This window comes from Pezoporus occidentalis, unplaced genomic scaffold (assembly GCF_034315485.1).
Source record: "Pezoporus occidentalis ecotype Australia unplaced genomic scaffold, CSIRO_AGI_Poc_V1 ctg26, whole genome shotgun sequence".
NCBI classification, from domain to species: Eukaryota; Metazoa; Chordata; class Aves; order Psittaciformes; family Psittacidae; genus Pezoporus; species Pezoporus occidentalis.
This window is the reverse complement of record NW_026914502.1, coordinates 5,496,782-5,514,754: the sequence shown is the minus strand read 5'-3', so window position 1 is coordinate 5,514,754 and position 17,973 is coordinate 5,496,782. Positions and strand designations below refer to the sequence as shown.

Here is a 17,973-nt window from a genome sequence, read left to right as displayed (position 1 = left end):
ACTGCAGTTGGATACCCCTGCCATGAATCACTGGTGGTTTTAATGCCTGCAAGTACTTTTCCTTAGAATTGTTTGGGTTGGAAGGGACCTTTAAAGATCACCCACTCCAACACCCCCCTGCCATGGGCAGAGACATCTTTCACTAGCACAGGTTCCTGAAAACCGTGTTCAGTCTGAGGAGCAGTGGCTTGTCCTTACCCAGCATCTTTACATTTCCACCAACCCTGTTCTGACCATGTTTTTGTCAGAAAAGCAATTTTAACTGGAATCCACATATACATTCTTTCAATATATGGAGTTGGTTGGTTGGTTTTTTTTTCACAGTATAATACTATACTGAGCCACTACAATGTTTCAGAAACATTCACTTCTCACATTAGTGTCATAGGCTCATTCTCACGTAGTAAGGCCATGAAACATAACATACAGTTAATGCAAGAGCATGTCTTCTGTGTTTTGGGGGATCTTGGCTTTTCTCTGCTCTCACAGAAGGCTGCTTTTCCTTTCTATCTCTCCAAATCTGCAGTAGGTAAGAGAACATTTATCATACTTTCATATTTATACTACTCTTTCTTCAGCTGGGAGAAAGACTTGAAACAATTGTAGATGAGAAGAGTTCTGGTCTCGTGGTCCCTCAAATCACATAAATAATTGCTATGTTTAGGAGCGTGGAATTCTGCTGGCACCAACGAGGTAGCTTGAAATTCCATTCCTTGCTTGGAGGTGCAGGGATTTGGAGAACAATTTTCGAGTCAAAAGCAAACACAAATGGAAATGTAGGACTCTGGTATAATCTGGTAAGGGAGCAAAGAAGATAGGATACAGCATACTAGAGGGTTCTCATTGGTGTAGGCTGAAAGACAAAATAAATGCTGAGTCTATTCAGGGAGTTGTTCCAGCCTCAAAACTAAGCCAGGAGCTTAAGAATAGTCAAAAAGAGTCTACAATTCAGTGTCCCTCTAACCTTCACTGCAAGTATAAGGTTAAAATTAGGTCATTAAGTTGAATTTAGGCTATTGGCACCAAAGGGCTGATAACTGTGGTGATACCAAGTCTGAGGAGTTTGAGGCAATGAGCCAGTCCAAACCTTCATCTAGGTTCTTCAAAGCATTCCTCTCAGTACTGAACCATACCCTTTACCCTTCTCTATTCCATTCCTCAGGAAGACTCATTTGCAGTGTGTAGTCTAGCCCCTGTGGAATGCCTCTTTTTGAAACTTAGGAGGGAATGGATGCAGACAGTATTCCACATGCACATTCAAATTTGGACCTCTATACAGATTTCCTCTTTCTTGGATCAGGAAAAAATTGATGCCATTTTACTGCATTGGAGAAATGCAGGCTGTCCAGTGGCTCCCAAAGCAAGCGGACAACTAGAAGTGACTAAGAAGGCTCCTTCACTTTCAGGGTGTTACATCTGAGGTTGCTGTGGTCATCTTGCACTGCATGACCAACATTGGTTTGGATACAATACATGGCTCTTGCACTAATCCACACTATTTTCTGGTTTACTTCAAAAATACATTTTCAGTACAGATACATCCTTTCTTATCAAATCTCATTTTTGTTTCATATCCTTAAGATAAGAGGCTTGATGACCACCTTGGGAGGACACCGTTTTGGAGACCATGGCCATAAAGGCCAAATAAAGAGGAAGCAAAATGATTATTGCTGGTAGGACCCATCAGGCTCTTCTCATGACAAACACCACATACCAAGGTGTTGGGAAGAAGGTGGGAGACCCAGGAAAAGCAACACTGCTCTGGAGAAATAGCTTTATAAACCAGTAATAATAACAGTGGTAACTCATCTGGGAGCTGCATGTCCTGCCAAGGAGCTCCTGTCATGTGGGAGTGTTGGAAATGGAGCTCCTTCCCTTGCATAGCAAGGGTTTGCTCTGGGGTTGGTTTGTTCATGGCCTATTCTAGTGTTTTAGTCAGAGTAATCTAACTGTATATGTATGGCTAGAATGACTTTCTGAAATATGTACATATACATGTGTACTGTGCAATACTTTTCATACTGGGATTTAAAGACCCACAGTGACCCTTCTCAGCCATCACAGGGGCTCTGTGTAGCTGCTGAACAGCTCCTCTGCTTGGGGAGGGACACTTCTGAAGTGTGCTTTGTCAGCAGACTTGGTTTTTGAAGGGAAGCAGCAGAGAGACACCAGTTATCTGTCCTGGGTAGCTGGTTGTTCAGAGACTTCTCATAACCTTGGCAAACAGTATTCCTGACTGCGTGCCAGCTGCACAGATGCAGGAGAATGACTGGGCTCATGAGGACTGGAGGCTCTGCTGTCCCCAGGGCAGCTGTGTTTGGCACCCAGCTGTTGACACGCATCCTGTGAGGGGACTGAGACACTTGAAGCTGCCATTTGGTCAGGGGAAGGGCAGCTCTGCACGTATCACAGCATCCGTAAAGAGTGGGAGCAGCAGCTGTGGCACATGTTAACCTATGCCAGATGTAGCTTTTCACATGCCGAACACCCTGCGTGAGGAAGGGAATGAGAAACCCACCAGGAGAGGGTTGTGCTGTGGGAGCACAACAGATCCCAGGAGAGCTCTCACCAGGGTGTATTACACCTGCTGGTCCATACGGATGCAGACAGCTTGCTGCAGATGGCCCTACCCTAGACAGTGTGGGCCTGACCTTGTCTGCACCTCTTAGTCTGGGAACCAAAGCAGACCCATTATATACTCCCAACTCTGCCAGTAGGCCCAGACATAGACTTTAATACAGCACAGGGAAAGCTTATGAGTAGCAGCTTAGCATTAATCAATAAAATGTGGTTAGACTAAACAGAATTTATATGACTAAAGAAGTATCAGAGAGGCAACAAGGATATAAGTCAGAACTTCTCTTTGCTTAGGAAAAACATGGGACTTCTACGTGGCATCACCAATTATTAACTAACTTTCACTGAGATAAAATCATAGAATAGTTAGGGTTGGAAAGGACCTCAAGATCATCCAGTTCCAACCCCCTGCCATGGGCAGGGACACCTCACACTAAACTACGTCACCCAAGGCTTTGTCCAGCCTGGCCTTGAACACCTCCAGGGATTGAATATTCACAACTTCCCTGGGCAACCCATTCCAGTGCTTCACCACCTTTACAGTAAAGAACTTCTTCCTTATACCTAACCTAAACTTCCCCTGTTTCAGTTTAAAGCCATCACCCTTGTCCTATCTCTACAGTCCCTAATGAATAGTCCATCCCCAGCATCCTTATAGGCCCCCTTCAGATACTGAAAGGCTGCTATGAGGTCTCCTCTTCTCCAGGCTGAACAGCCCCAACTTTCTCAGCCTACCTTCATATGGGAGGTGCTTCACCCCCTGATCATCCTCGTGGCCCTCCTCTGGACTTGTTCCAACAGCTCCATATCCTCTTTATGTTGAGGACACCAGAACTGCACACAGTGCTGGAAGTGAGGTCTCACGAGAGCAGAGTAGAGGGGCAGGATCACCTCCTTTGACCTGCTGGTCACGCTCCTTTTGATGCAGCCCAGGATACGGTTGGCTTTCTGGGCTGTGAGCGCACACTGAAGCCGGCTCATGTTCATTTTCTCATCGACCAACACCCCCAAGTCCTTCTCCGCAGGGCTGCTCTGAATCTCTTCTCTGCCCAACCTGTAGCTGTGCCTGGGATTGCCCCGACCCAGGTGTAGGACCTTGCACTTGGCTTGGTTAAACTTCACTGAGGTTGGCATTGGCCACCTCCCAAGTGTGTCAAGGTCCCTCTGGATCCCATCCCTTCTGCTTTATTCTGTCATTTCACCCGTGGTGTGGAGTAGCATTCACACCACAACGTATACTCCAAAATACCACAATGCTTTTTTTCAGGCATGGGACAAAATGATTTATGGAGAGGACTGCTGCCAATTCCAGAACTTACAAGGTCTGGTACACCAAGCTGAGTATACCTGCTGATCCATCTCTGTACCTAGAGAGCTAAATGCCTATTCAGTACTAGGATTTTGCTTCAGCTAATGAGACTGAGTACACCTGTGTACATCTCAAGGCACCGATTCCAGTTTGCAGCAGAAAAACACCTACTCTTCCAAGCAACGAATTGCAGAGGAAGGTCGCTAGCATAAGGAGGTTCTTATTTTCTTTAAAGCACAAACTTTAAATCCACTGAAGCATGAAACCAAGTTAAGAGTTTCCCCCTGTGTATTCTGATGTATTCCAGTTTGAGAATTCTGGCTTTCACAGGTCCAACCTGCTAAACACCTCTCCATTTCTTATCTGTTTCCTCACAGTGAAGAGGGTCTGCCTTTCTTTTTCTTATTCCCACAGATCATGAAGGCTTTTTCTGCCTTCATGAGCTTTTAACATCCCCACCTTGGTGAGAAATCAAACATGCAAGCATCTGGATTTATAGGGTTGTGGCCAGAAAGCATCGGAGCACAGATTTCTTTCTATGTTCTCTCAGCCCTTTTTTAATCTCGGTCTGAGACATTCTTTGTTTTCTCTGGAGTCAGGGCTAGCCCAGGGAACAGTGGCAGGGTGCTCCAAGGTCAGGCTGATTGTGTAAGGTGCACTGTGCTGCTCCAGAAATCGGTTAGCGATTTCACCATGAAATCTTTTTAGCTCTGCACTGACAGCTTTGCCCAAACAAGAAGGAGGAAGATTGTCTGCACTAGAAGAGTGACAATGTTAGAAGACCCAGCACAGAGATACCTTTCTTATCCTATATAATTACTTTGTGCATTAATCATGGGAGGTAACGGGGCTGATGCCATGCCTATAAAAGCAGCAGCAACTTCAGAATTATTTAGTAACTATACAAGAGCTACATATCCCTAAGCAATTCATAGCTGTAAATCAACAATTCAACAGTGGCAGCTATGTAAGGAGATGCTCAGTGCTACACATTGCTATGGGTTACATGGTATGTAACAATGAAAAACCTCACAGAGGGCCCAGCTTTACCAGCTCCATAAGCTGGTTAAATAAGAGAGATTACCTCTTTGTACAGACCTTGCTTGGAAAATTAAAGCTTTGTTTACACTTGATTTCTTAAGGCTTGGTGAGCCTTTTTGCATAGCTCTCTAACGTGACCATTTTGCAGTAGTGCACACGGGAGGGCGGGATGTCTAACTGGTGTGGTCTGTGGCTTACCCACCTGTGAGTAAGTCACAGTAAAGATACTAATGCCGTTGATAGGCAAGTCTTGGGAGCAGACAAGCCCCACGTTTCCTGAGCATTACTAAATACAGTAATTCCCCAGGGAATGTGCAACAGTAGGGGTATTAACCCCCACATTAAGACCAAATTCCAAAGTACAATGGTTGTGCAAAGCACATGAATTCTGTCTTTACTGGCATCCCTTCTCCCTGTGCAGCTTAGAAGCAAGGAGAGGAAGAAAAGGCAGGAGTTGAAAGTTACATGCCCTGTTGTGCTGGGTCAGGCTGTCGCTGGTCTAAAAGCAGGACTGAACCCGCAGCCAGCACTGCGATAAAAACAAAACCAGTGTGCAGCACATGCAAGCCAACAAAGCAATTCAAATGGCTGGTGTTTTATATCAACCAGTTCAGTGTTTAGCCCAGTACAACACGTCGCTTTTCTGCACGGCGGAGTCATCTGATGTTTGCTTTCACTTCTGGAAGGCTGGGGAGGGGCGGCATGAGTCAGATGTTCCCGCAGCTGGTTCGTGCGTGGACGAGGCCAGCAGGGACCCTGACTCACCAAGAGCTGCTCCATTTCCTCCTACAGTTCAGGTCAGGGGCTGGAAACGCAATCGCGGACTGGGGCGGGAAGGGGGGGAACCCGGCAAACGCTTCTGCTTTGTGACTGCGGTCGAGCGGAGAGACCCCCCCCACACACACACACTCCGGGTCTCTGCGCCCGCGGCTACCGCCGCCCCTGCGCGCCCCGTCGGCGGGCGGTGAGCGCCGTCCCCCCCTTACCTCAGTCGCATTCCCCAGCGAGTGAGCTCAGCTTCGCGCAGCCTCTCTCCTTTTATGGTCAAACAACTTTGCCTGGGCGAGGCTTTTTTGGTGAGTTGTCGGCAGCGGAGAGGCTCGGCCGCTGCTCTCCCCCCCCCTCCTTCCATTACCGCTGCTTCCCCGGCCGGGCGGGGGGCAGCACAACCTCGCTGGCTCCGGGTGCCGCGTACTCCCCATCGCCGTCCCCAGAGGTGAGTCCCTTCTCTGGGCTTAGCGAAGAAGCTTTTGTCTGCAGCGCTGGGGCTGGCGTTGAGCAAGTCTTGGGGTGCCTCCGCGTCCGGGGAGAGGGCGCGTTTCCTGCCGGGAGGGTTGCTCGCCGTGCGCGAAGTGTCTCTTTCGGGTCGATGGACGGTGCGCAGAAGAGAGGTTCGGGGGATGTGTGTGCCTTGGTGAGCTTCCTTTCCTCCCAGTGAAATGGAGGCAGCTCCGGTGTAGCTGCAGCAGTGGGGGATGGGGGAAGGTGTTGCTTGGTTTTATTCGGGACGAGCTCTCTTTTGTGTGCGTACGGGACACCTATGGAATGGTTTTTTTTTTTCCAGATGTGCTTGAGAGAGAGGAAGCTGGGGCTCTTTGTGCGTGAAGTTTGTTTCATTCGTGAGGTTTTGCCTCTCTGGGAGTGCCCCGAGGAAAGCGGAGGCGCAAGTACTTGAAAGTCGCAGAACTTCCACGCGTTTTGAATGTGTTTGCATGGCTTTTGGGGGTTTTAACTCCCGTTTCCCCCTCCGTGCGTAGGGAGGAGGCAAGCCCAGGATGTGTGGGAGACCTTTGTAGATCTGAATGTCCCTCTCCCAGTCCGGTTGTTTTAAGGCTCTACCTTGCAGCTCGCATAGCTGATAGAACTTTGCTCTCTTTGAAGCTTTGTAACTTTGGGCCAGGCTGGGAGAACTTTCTGGAATTAGTCTGTATGAGGGAATGAAGGTAACCGTAGCTCCTTTATCTGTTTAATCTGTTCACTACGTAGTCTGTGTTGTTTGCTATAGTTTTCCTTCTGACTCCCCTCGGTTGGGAGGAAGCTGGCAAATAGGGAAGTAGACAATGCGGCGTGTCAGCCCACAGTGCTGGGCCGGCTTTTATGGGGGCTGCCTGTGTGACTGGAACCGAGCTGCTTTCTACCAACAGAGGGGGAAAAATAACACTGAGCTCTCTGTTTCCTCCCACTTTTGCTACCCCGGAAAAGTAGCTGAGTTTTTGGAAGCGGTGTCAAAGAGCTGAAAGCTGTCTGGGTACACAAGAGGTGGCAGACCCACCATGGGACCTTCTGGGAGGTGACCGTGCTGCTGAAGGAGGTGTCACTGGGATTTGTCCTACTTCTCCTTGCTCTCTGTTAGAGAGGAGCAGTGTATGAGGCAACCAGGTATCCTGACTGTGTCCTTTGGGGGCATCTTTCTTCATAGCTCCACTAGAGTCATCAAATGCTGTGACAGCAGGAAGAAAAAATCTCTCCCCTGAGGGGGAAATGTGAGGACAAGAAGGATTTGAGATGAGGTCTGCTGGTGTAACACTCCCTCACCAATAGCTGTTAAAAATAGCGCCACAGGACTTGCATAAGCTCTGTGTTTCTTGTAAGGCTTAAGTGGTACTGTACCTACTTGAAAGGTACAGTACTGTTGGGTACTTAGGTGGTACCCGAGGCCGTGGGTGTTTCTGCAAGGCCAGCAGCCTCTGTCAGCCTGTTTGGCCTGGGTTGTGTGGACAGATAAACAGAAGTGAGGATGAGCAGGGGCAGCTGCTGGATGGGGATGGCTTGAAATATGACATGACATACTGGGAAATGGGCTGCTTTGGGTTAAGGGAGGTAGCAGCTGCTGGCAGCAAAGCCAGCCTTCTTTTTGTGAAGCAGCTGATGTCCCAAGGCTGCTTTTGTGTTGACTAACCTCAGTATGGGTCATGATCAGAAGGGACATTATTGTCACTGTGGTGTTCTGCTTCTAGTGATGACAATTCTGGTAGAACTACTACCAGGTGGTTCATCACACCATAGTGAAATGGTGGGGCGTAATGCTGAACTCCATAAAGAAAGGCTGGAGGTCTTTTCATCAACTTCTGTAGCTCAGTGGGCAGCTGCAGACTGGAGGGAGTTGGCCGGTTCCTTCTGACTTGCAAGTCTATTGACCCCTACAAGTCTGAGGGATCGAGGACAGACCTCGCTTATTACTCCTCTGCGATGACCCTTTCTCATGCCGGATCATGTGGGTGGTGCTCAGCGCCGCTTTTTGGCTCCTGCTTATTGTTGCAGCCTCTTCCTCCTCTTGAAAAGCCCAGAAAAGTTTGTCGAAGCCTGTGCAATTCATCAGCTCTGCACAAAGGGAACAAAAAGTGCAGCAGCATGTACTTAACGTTTGTCTATGTTGTCACACGCCTGTGACCTGGAGAAGTGTAACATTTAGGTCTTGCAGTGCTGTACTGAATCGTGGGAGCTCTTAGAACCGGGGGCAGGCGGATCTTATCAGCAGCCGTGGGTGATGTTTGTGGCACCAGGGCTATCTGTCCCAGCTGCTTTTATTGTCCGTGTGAGAGAAGCCGGCAGTGTGGAGGGGCACTGATTTGAACGTTGGCACAGAGCCGCTGTGCTGGGGGAAGCGCTATTGTTCTGGGGTGTTAGGAGGACTATAGGCATGCCGGGCTTTACAACAAAGCTTCTGGCTGCGTGGAGATTTCTAGCACGGATAAGATTCCTGGCTTGCATTGCCGGGCTGAGGGAATCCTAGAAATGTGGCTGTCATCCTGAGCCCTGCGGTTCCCGAAGCAGCCGGCTTGGCGGGGCTGTCGTCTGGCTGTTCCAGCCCGGTGATGGGGAGGAGTGAGCGCAGAGGGTTGCTATGGCCCGCCTGCTGCAAGCGGAGCGCCGGCCTTTCGCAACCCCACCGCGCGTCCTTGCGCAGCGCAGGGCCGAGCCCCGGTGCAGCGGTGCTGCCGCCCCTCTCGCAGCCCCCGGGCACGGGCGGAGCGGCGGCCGCAGCCCAGGGCTGCTTCCTGGCGGGGGCAGGAAGGAGGGGAAAGGGGGGCGAGATCCGGGGAGGTGACAACGGGAGCTCCTCAGCCGGGCCGTGCTGCCGCCGCTGCCTGCAGCATGGAGAGCTCCGGAGGTAAGGGACGGAGAATGCGAGGGGTGCGCCAGGGTCGGAAAGGGGGGAGGTTACCGGGGCTGGCACAGGCAGAGATCGAGAGGAGCCTTTTCGTGTTGTTGGGTAAGTGGGGGAGAGGAAATGCTGATTCCAGTGCTGGAAGAGCACGTATGGGGGCACCCCTTAGGGTGTGTGTGTGCTGGGTAACACACGTTCTGGTGGCCCACTGCTGTCCTCTCCAGCATGCTGTGTGCAGGGTTCTCGTGCAGCAAAAACCTTGGGTTTCTGTGTAGCTGGAAGCCCTTTGCGGTTAATGCCATACTGAGTTGAAATGATGAAGCGTGCTGTCGCAGTTTCTGTTCCTCCTTTTTCCTGTGCTGATGCTGGAAGTGCTCTGTGCTCTCTGTTTGCGCACCTCAGCCTCTGGATGAACTTAAACTTCTGTAGCTATTTCATGTGTTTGTGTCTATAGATTTCCACTCTGGCCCAAGGCTGATTTCATATTGGTTTCTTCCCTTTTTTTCCTGCCAGGAGCTGAGAGGATGGCCTCCCAAGGTGCCCCGGGGACCCGCATGATATCCGCAGTCAACATCAACATTTCTACCCCTTTCTTCTACAATCCGCAGAAGAAGTTTGCACCCGTGGTTGCCCCTAAACCCAAGGTGAACCCCTTCAAGACTGGGGATGCATCAGAGCCACCACTGCCCCCGCCTCCTGGAGCTGGCGCCCAGCGTGCTCAGATAGGGAAGGTGGGGGAGATTCCACCAGCAACCATGTCCCTGCTGCCAGAAGGTAGGTGAGGGCTGCCGTGGCAGATAGTGCATTTTTAAATTCCAGGGGTGTGAGGTTTGGAACAGGGCTAAACATGAGAACAGAGGCACCTCTGCTGCACGTGATGGATATTCTTGCTGTAGAGGCTGGCAGGTTCCAGAATGAGATGAGACGGTTGTAAAGGGATACCAAAGTACATAGAGCCTGCATTAAGAATGGAAGCTGGATGGCAATCCTGCATTGCACTGGTGCTAGAGGAGTGCAGTGGATTGTTTTATTGTCTTTTTTATAGTATTCCCTGAGTGCATAATTGTGTAACTGCAGTCAGTTTCTGGCCAGCATGTCTGGGAGCGAGTATGTTGCAGGCAACTTTATCCTGATGGTGGTGAATCATGCTGTTCTCCTTGTTGATTCATCTGAGCTCAAGCTGGTTGTCTCTGATTATAGAGATCCTTCTCATGGGCTCTGCAGTTGCCATCTTCACTGCTGCTGGGGATGGGGAGGAATGAAAAATGGCATGGAAAACTGGTGGAAGCTGTCAGAAACAGCTCTGTATGGCTTGTAGAGTTTTACACTTCTGCCTAGTGGTTTGGGCTGGGTGTGTTTTCCTGTGCAGAATCACTTCTTGTAGCGTGGTTTCCTTTCTCTTTTTCTTTCGTCTTATTTCCTGTGCTGGTGGTGTGTTTGGTTGGTTGGATTTGTGTCCTCTGACAAGCAGAGGGGTCCTGGTTGTGTGGCTCCCTACTTAGAACTGGTCAGCATGGGGCTACCAGAAATTTCTCTAGGGACGTCTTGCTAATGCTTGATGCTGTGCATTAGCCCAAGACTCTCACCAGGGTGCACCTCAGCCAGGACATGCATGTTCAGATAACGTTAACTACCGTTGTAGATGCCTTTCACTGTCTGGTATAGAGTGTGCAGCACTGGTGATTCCTAGGTTGGCAGCTGATCTGTAAGAAGGCAGGTTCTGTGCTCAGAAGAGACAGGTTATGAAGCCCCGAGTCACAAGGGTCAGCACGTTGGTGTTTTTGTTTCCTCGAACTGCACCAGCTAACTGTTACCTTCTTCCTCTTACATTGTTGGGGGTTTTGCTATAGTTGTGTGGATTAGGGGTGTCTTTGGGAAGGTCTCAAACTGACACAAATATGTAATTTGAAGTACAGAAGTAGACAGATGGATGCTAAAAATTATTTTTCAATGCAGAATGCAATTGGAGTATTAGGTGTTTGCTTCGCTTCCTTCCTTCCTTATAAATCTTACTATGGAGGAACTAATGTAACAGAAAGATTAGCAAAAGGACCATTGGGCTCAAGCTGCTGGCACCATTGGGTGAGGGCTGCCAGCAAGACATCTGAAGTACAGGTGAACCACCAAAACTCAGTCATGAGAGAAATGCATCTGACTTGATCCTTCTCTGGTGCATCTTTTCAATCCTGTCCCTTTCTTATACACTCATCAAACAAATAGTAGTATAACAAAGCCATAGTGATTGGTCTCTTTGTCTTAAACAACAGGATGGCTACGTTAGTGTTGCTGTAAGCATGTTGTATTTAGTATTGATCACTCTATAAATCTGGTACAGTATATTTGTGGGGAACTTTTTTGTTTGTATGAATAATTCATAAAACAGGCTTTTAGTGTATCTAAAACAATGTGACAGCAGATCAGGGCTTTGATTCTGCAATATTCTTTAGCATTTTAGTAAACCAAAAGGCAAGCGTATACAAAACTTGAACCCAAACTGTAGTTTCAAAGGAAAAAATACCAGCCTAGTTTTACTTCCTCCGCCAAGCAGAAGTTCTGCTTCACAAGAAGGTTTGGAAGAGGTGCTGCATACCAGTGCAGTTTATGCATTCCACTAGCTAATTAAGATTTTGGATTTCATTTTGTGAAAGGGCAGCATTGTCTCCCTTAGGTTACATATGAGAAGTCCTCATAAAGTCTGCTGACAGTAACTGGATATAAAGATGGGACAGTTCAATTACTGCTGTTGAAGGTTGCACATGGAGTAGCAGGAGTGAAAAACGTCATCTTTCACCCCACTGCTGGTTGGGGCTAGCTAAGGGAGAGAGATGGATGTATGAAAGAGGGGATGTAGAAGTTACGCCTCCTTGTCTTCAGTGTTCTTTGCTGCTTGGATGATAAGAGGGCAAGAGTATTCATGTTTATTTGCATGTGGCGTAGTAGAAAATGTCTCTTTTTCCTGTTCCACATCTTTGGCAAATATGCATAGGTAGAAGCAGTGGGGTTTTCTTATAGGAGATTGAGGCACTCTGGTGCTTTTCAGTTTGCTTAAAAAGGGTTCTTCAAAATCTCTCGCGTCCTCATGTGTATTGGGGACGTTTTAGCTTCCACAATGAAAGATGTTTTAATTTCCTAGAAAAATAAAGCAGTTTCAAGGATTCCTCATAGGCATACGGTTTAGTTGGTCCAACTTGCCTTGTTTTCCTCCCTCTTGCTTCTCATAGTTCTTACTAGGCAGCTGTGAGGTGCCAGCTTATTTTCCTGTAATAGTACTGCCTCTTCAGGGTCCTGGGTTATCCACTGGTACTCCTCCTAATGTTGCTCTGTATTTAGCAATCTGAGCCAGGTACTGGCAAGAGAAACATATGCTAGGGACCAAGAAATGAGAGGAGGGGTGAGAAAGGGCATATAGTAAGACACGTTTCCCAATTATACAATAACTATTCCCAGTAACTAATTGCAGTAGGTTACGAGGGAAGTTCTTATGATGGCAAATAGCTTTAGACTAGGTGAAAGCCAACCTGTGGAGTTCAATTGTCCCTGATGGGGTCCCTTGAGTACTTGGGAAGTACTTGCTTTTAATACCTTCAAGACCCTTTTTGGGGTTTGTGCTGTAAGAAATGATCCAAACTTGCTTTTGCTCTCGTTCTTCCCCACAGACCTGCCGCTGCCACCTCCCCCACCACCTGGAGAGGAGGCAAGCTTCTCAAACTGTGCTTTTCCCCCACCTCCACCCCCCTTCGAAGAGCCTTTTCCACCAGCCCCAGAAGAGGTTTTCCCTTTGCCGCCACCACCACCGATGTTCGATGAAGGGCCGGTGAGCAACGTACCTGCCCCACAGGTGAGTGTGGTCAAGGGAAGTATAGTTCTTTGTGATGCTCTGTGAGCTGGGACAGCTTCTCACTACTGTCTGAACTCAGCAGCAGGAAGCTCTGAGATGTGGGAAAGCAGAAAATGCTATCGCCCTCCGGACCAGCATAGGTTAGGGTCAACTGGCTAGGCTGCAGCTCTGTGCAGATGAAGGACCTGGTGCTCCTGATGGACAGCGAGTTGAGCGTGAGCCAGCAATGCACCCTTGTGACAATAAAGGCCAACCACAGTTGCTGGACTGCAGTTGTGAGAGTGTAGTCAGCATGACAAGGACAGCGATGGTTTCTCTCTCTGGTTCTAGTGAGGCTACATCTTCAGAGACTTTCCAGTTGAGCTCCCAGTGTAATTACTCAGAGGAATAAAGAACTAGATGCAATCCAGCGAAGGGTCATAGCAGTCATTGGGGGTTGGAGCTGAAGAGAGAGAGCTGGGTTTGTTCAGCCTGCAGAAGAGGAGGCCGAGGCAGGGATCTAACTGCAGCCTACTATACCTAAAGGAGGGCTGGAGAGAAGACACATTCTTCTTACTGGGGCACAACAAGAGACAATGGACACAAGCTGCGGCAAGGGGAATTCCTTTTGGACAGAAGAAAAAGCTGTTCTTCTCCAAGGATGAATTAACACTGGCACAAATGCCTGGAGAGGCCGGGGAATCTGCATCCTTGGGGATGTTCAGAAATGACCTGGACAAGGCCCTGAGCCACCTGATCTAGCTTGTTAGCTAGAGTTAGCCCTGCTGTGAGCAGGGTGTTGGACAAGAGACCTCCAGATGCCTTTTTCCCACCTAAATCTGTGAGTTTCTTTGGGCTGTGCATTTTCCCACTGTTTGTAGACCTTGGAGCCTGTGCCCTGTTCATCCTCACCAGCTTGCTCTCCATTCATAGCAAGGAGCAGCTCTGTACCACGGTCCAAAGCACAAAAATCTGCTCTTGTAAGGGGGTACACCTGGTTCTCTGGCTGTTCCTGTAACATGCTCTGCTCCCTCTTTCCTCATGGATGGTGGTGTAGGAACGTGGCAAGATGAGCAGCGTTGATCTTGAGATTGAGTCACTGTCCGTAATGTTGGATGACATGGAGAAGAATGACCCCTTCAGACCCCGGGTGAGCTCTCCAGGATGTTGGAGGTGGAAGGAGAGATGACTGGTTTGCTGAATGGAGGTAGTGAAGATAATAATGTCTGGATAAACCGTAGTGCAAAAGTGAATGTGAAGGACCAGAAAGCACAGATACTGCAGCTTGTCATGACTCCTAAAGGTGTAACAGTGTGGAAACTCTCTAACGTTGTGGGTCTGGGGTAGCTGCTGACACTGCTATAGACAGCATATTTTCTCTTCCACCTTGCTGACAACTGCCTGTTTCTCTCTGTTGCTTCTTTTTACAGATATTTCCAGGATCCACAGGTTCTCTGGAGAAACCATCAGCACCAAAAGCCCGTGTGGAAGTACCGTCTGCATCCAAAGATACTCCTCATTCCTTTCCTTCCAAGTTCACTCCAAAGCCAAGTGGAACCTTATCTTTCAAACCCCCTGGGTCAGATTTGACCCCAGCCCCGTGGGCAGCCCCACAGCAACGCAAGGAGCCCCCAGCACCAGTCCCTCCACCACCTTCTCTCCCTCCTGCTCAGCCTACCCCTACATTCACCCCACCTAAATCTGTTGCTGGCTCTCCTAAATCTGGGTCCAAACCAGGTGCCAGTGTTTCCATGGCTCCATCAAACTCTGCAAGATATCCTACCTCCCTTCAGACTCAGTTCACAGCCCCTTCACCTTCAGGTCCCTCCTCTCGGCCACAGCCTCCCAATTTCACCTATGCCCAGCAGAGGGAAAGACCCCAAGTGCAGGAGAAGCCGCGTCCAACAGAGCAACCTGCTGCTGCAAAAGACACGGTAGGGGACAGAGCCATGGGATCAGTGCTTTTGGGTGGGCATCGCTGGGAGTGGACAATGGGGAGGGAGGGTCTGTCCCAGGCTAGAGGAGGCTGTTACCCCTCTGAAAGAGCTGTAGCTAGAGGCAGTTGTGGACAGGGATAGGGTCCTGCAAAGGGGAAACACTTTTTAGCAGGTTCTTTTGCAGCAGGACAAGAGACAGTGGTTTTAAACTAAAGGAGGGGAGATTCAGGGTGTTTTTACTATGAGGGTGGTAACACTGGCACCGATGGTTGCTCAGAGAGGTGGTGGATGCACCATCTGTGGGCATATTCAAGGCCAGGCTGGATGTGGTTCTGGGCAACCTGATCTAGTTGAGGATGTCCCTGCTCATTGCAGGTGGGTTGGACTAGAAGAGCTTTGAAGGTTCCTTCCGACCTGAACTATTCTATGGCTCTGTATGTGTCCTCAGGGATTGAATGTTTCCTCTTCCTGCAGCATAGACCCACAGGCTCCAGTGCTGATCCACCTAGGGGAAATTCCTGCCTGACTATGAAGGAGGTAGAAGAGCTGGAGATGTTGACCCAGAAACTAATGAAGGATATGGAGCATCCGCCCACAGTAGAGGCCGCTACTTCTGGTGTGTTCCTTCCCTCCATAGCAGTAGGGCTGTGAGGGGTTTTCATTTCTCCTAATCCCTTTCTTCTTCCATTGACAGAGCTCTGTGGCTTCTGTCGGAAGCCTCTGTCACGAACCCAGCCAGCTGTGAGGGCCCTGGACTGCCTCTTCCATGTGGAATGCTTCACCTGCTTCAAATGTGAGAAGCAGCTGCAGGGGCAGCAGTTCTACAATGTGGATGAGAAGCCCTTCTGTGAGGACTGCTATGCTGTGAGTTATGGGGATGAGGGAGCTGAGCTTGTTGTGCTTGCTGTGTCTTGTTTTCCCCTCCCTCCTTCCACCTCGTCTGTCTGTGGCATAGCCTCCTAGGGGTGTTGGACTGGATTAATGTGTCTTACTTGTTTCCTTTGGGCTCAGGGGACCTTGGAAAAGTGCAGTGTCTGCAAACAGACCATCACAGACCGGATGCTGAAGGCCACTGGTAATTCGTACCATCCCCAGTGCTTTACCTGCGTGATGTGCCATACCCCTCTTGAAGGGGCTGCTTTTATTGTGGACCAGGCCAACCAGCCTCACTGTGTGGATGACTACCACAGGTATGGAGAGAGTATGTGTGTGTGGTGTCTGAAAGAAGGCAGATTCCCTCACAGCTGTTTGATTCTGCTGCACAATGGGATTGGGTTGCCCGTGCAATCAACAGATGTTGAGTTAAAAATGAGTCAACAATGTACCTTATAGCAATTAGGTCTTTTCCCACTTAAACTTCTTTGTGATTTATTACTCCTCTGCTGCTCATAGCGTTATATGGCAGTAAGAAATGTTCATTGACTGCCACCACAGTGGCCGTGATCCGCTCCCTGTTTCTGTGTGTTGCAGGAAGTATGCTCCACGCTGTTCAGTCTGTAGTGAGCCCATCATGCCAGAGCCTGGGAAGGATGAGACAGTGCGTGTTGTGGCATTGGAGAAGAATTTCCACATGAAATGCTACAAATGTGAGGTAAGCTTGGTGGCTTCCATGCTCATCGCCAGCAGCTGGACCTCTTTGTTGTCTCTCCTGACGAAACACTAAGGTTGTTTTGAATTAATCTGGAGCATTTTCAAAGCAGGTTCAGAAAAGGATAAGACATTCAGTGACCACAGGTCCATGAACAAGGTTTATGCAGGGTTGTAGTCTCTAACATCTCTAATGCAGCAGCTGTGTATACTGCGGGAACATGTTGGAATCACAGAAGGGGCTTGCTGTTCCCTCAAAACAGTATCTCCTGTTAGCACCACCAGAGACAGAGCAGGGGGCTGTGAGCCATTATGCTGAGCCAGTGGGGGATTTCTTACATCCTTGAATGCATTTATCCTGCTGTTGGCCATCATTGAGCTGCCTCCCTCTTTTTTTTTCCCTGTTTAGGACTGTGGGAAGCCCTTGTCCATTGAAGCAGACGAGAATGGGTGCTTTCCACTGGATGGGCACGTGCTGTGTATTAAATGTCACACCGTTCGTGCCAAAACAGCTCGCTGAGGAGCTTGTAGTGGGTGTTCCCTTGAGACCCCTGCACTCAATACTCTTCCCCTCCCCGCATTGTCCTATCCCTCTGCCTGAGAAGGCAGATTGCTACCATTGGAGACTATGCCAGCACAGCTCTTTACTTATGTAGGATTCACTGCTCCTAGACTTCTGTCTGCACACCCACCAAGCAGGTACCTCTCCTCCTGTTGCCACGTCCTGGCCACTATGTATTCCAGGCTGGGGCTGTGATGGTGAGTGCACAGTCTCTGTTCCCTCAAGACTGGAGGAGAAAGACCAGACCTCCACCACCGCCTGGTGGAAGTGGCAAGAATGACCTGATGGCAGGTGCAGGGAGGGGCTGAGCATCATTCTGTGCCACGGAGCCAAGAGTGGCCATTTGACCTTAGAAAGTGGAAGCCTCTATCTCGGTACTGCTTCTGTCTTCATTTGTTTTTCCCTCTTGCTCTTCCTTTCACGATGAGGAAGTCTTGCCCTACCCAATCCCTCGCTCCTGGGTTAGGGTGTGGAGGCAGAACGTACTGGGAATCCTTGTTATTGTTGCTGTGAAAAGCTAACCTAGCATAGCTTTTCTGTCTCTAATGGATTTTACTGGCTGTTTCGTTACATTTGATTTCCCCCTTAGCCAGATTAAACTGGCAGCGTTTGGAGTCCTGCTCTATTCCCAAGTTTGGAAAGTTGTTTTCCAGTCTTTCTCCCTCCCCAGAATGAGTCACTTCCCAGTGTGTTTGCTGGGCAACCAGGCTGGGCACCAGAGTAGCAAAGCGATCCAAAGAAAGCATGTTTACAAATACAGACCGTCATAAGGACGGGCAGCACACGGTGGGGAGGTGTCTCAGTGTGTGGAAGAGGATTCAGCAGACTAAGGAATGTCTCCCTGTTCCAGTAGGAATTCTTTTCCCTGCTGTCAGTGAAAGCTGTGGTGTAATAGCAATGTACTGTCTGGCTCTAAGTGTTACTGCACTGAGCCCCATTTCCTGGACTAGAAACTCTGAAACCCAAGAAAGCTTTTGAATAGCTACACTGTGCCAACCACTGTTTGCGTTCAATAAAATGTAGGGTTTTTTTCCA

The 17,973-nt window shown here is 49.1% G+C and overlaps 1 protein-coding gene across 9 annotated transcripts in view; it reads left to right on the top strand.

The window, feature by feature from the left end:
• The window catches only part of ZYX (zyxin), a 26,389-nt gene extending 8,416 nt beyond the window's left edge, over positions 1–17,973 (top strand). For 3 of the 9 annotated variants that reach the window (XM_062624033.1, XM_062624031.1, XM_062624029.1), the window contains exons 2-10: positions 9,549–9,809; positions 12,692–12,873; positions 13,910–14,002; positions 14,283–14,786; positions 15,264–15,405; positions 15,484–15,653; positions 15,801–15,979; positions 16,260–16,380; positions 16,786–17,973. In XM_062624033.1, the coding sequence (XP_062480017.1) occupies positions 9,560–9,809; positions 12,692–12,873; positions 13,910–14,002; positions 14,283–14,786; positions 15,264–15,405; positions 15,484–15,653; positions 15,801–15,979; positions 16,260–16,380; positions 16,786–16,896 (1,752 nt within the window). In that variant the 5' untranslated portion in view covers positions 9,549–9,559 and the 3' untranslated portion in view covers positions 16,897–17,973. Of the gene's footprint in view, positions 1–5,381; positions 5,725–5,908; positions 6,004–6,033; positions 6,144–6,319; positions 6,342–8,935; positions 9,039–9,548; positions 9,810–12,691; positions 12,874–13,909; positions 14,003–14,282; positions 14,787–15,263; positions 15,406–15,483; positions 15,654–15,800; positions 15,980–16,259; positions 16,381–16,785 lie in introns of those variants that run through there. The other 6 variants (XM_062624028.1, XM_062624034.1, XM_062624035.1 and 3 more) reach the window with 6 other exon arrangements.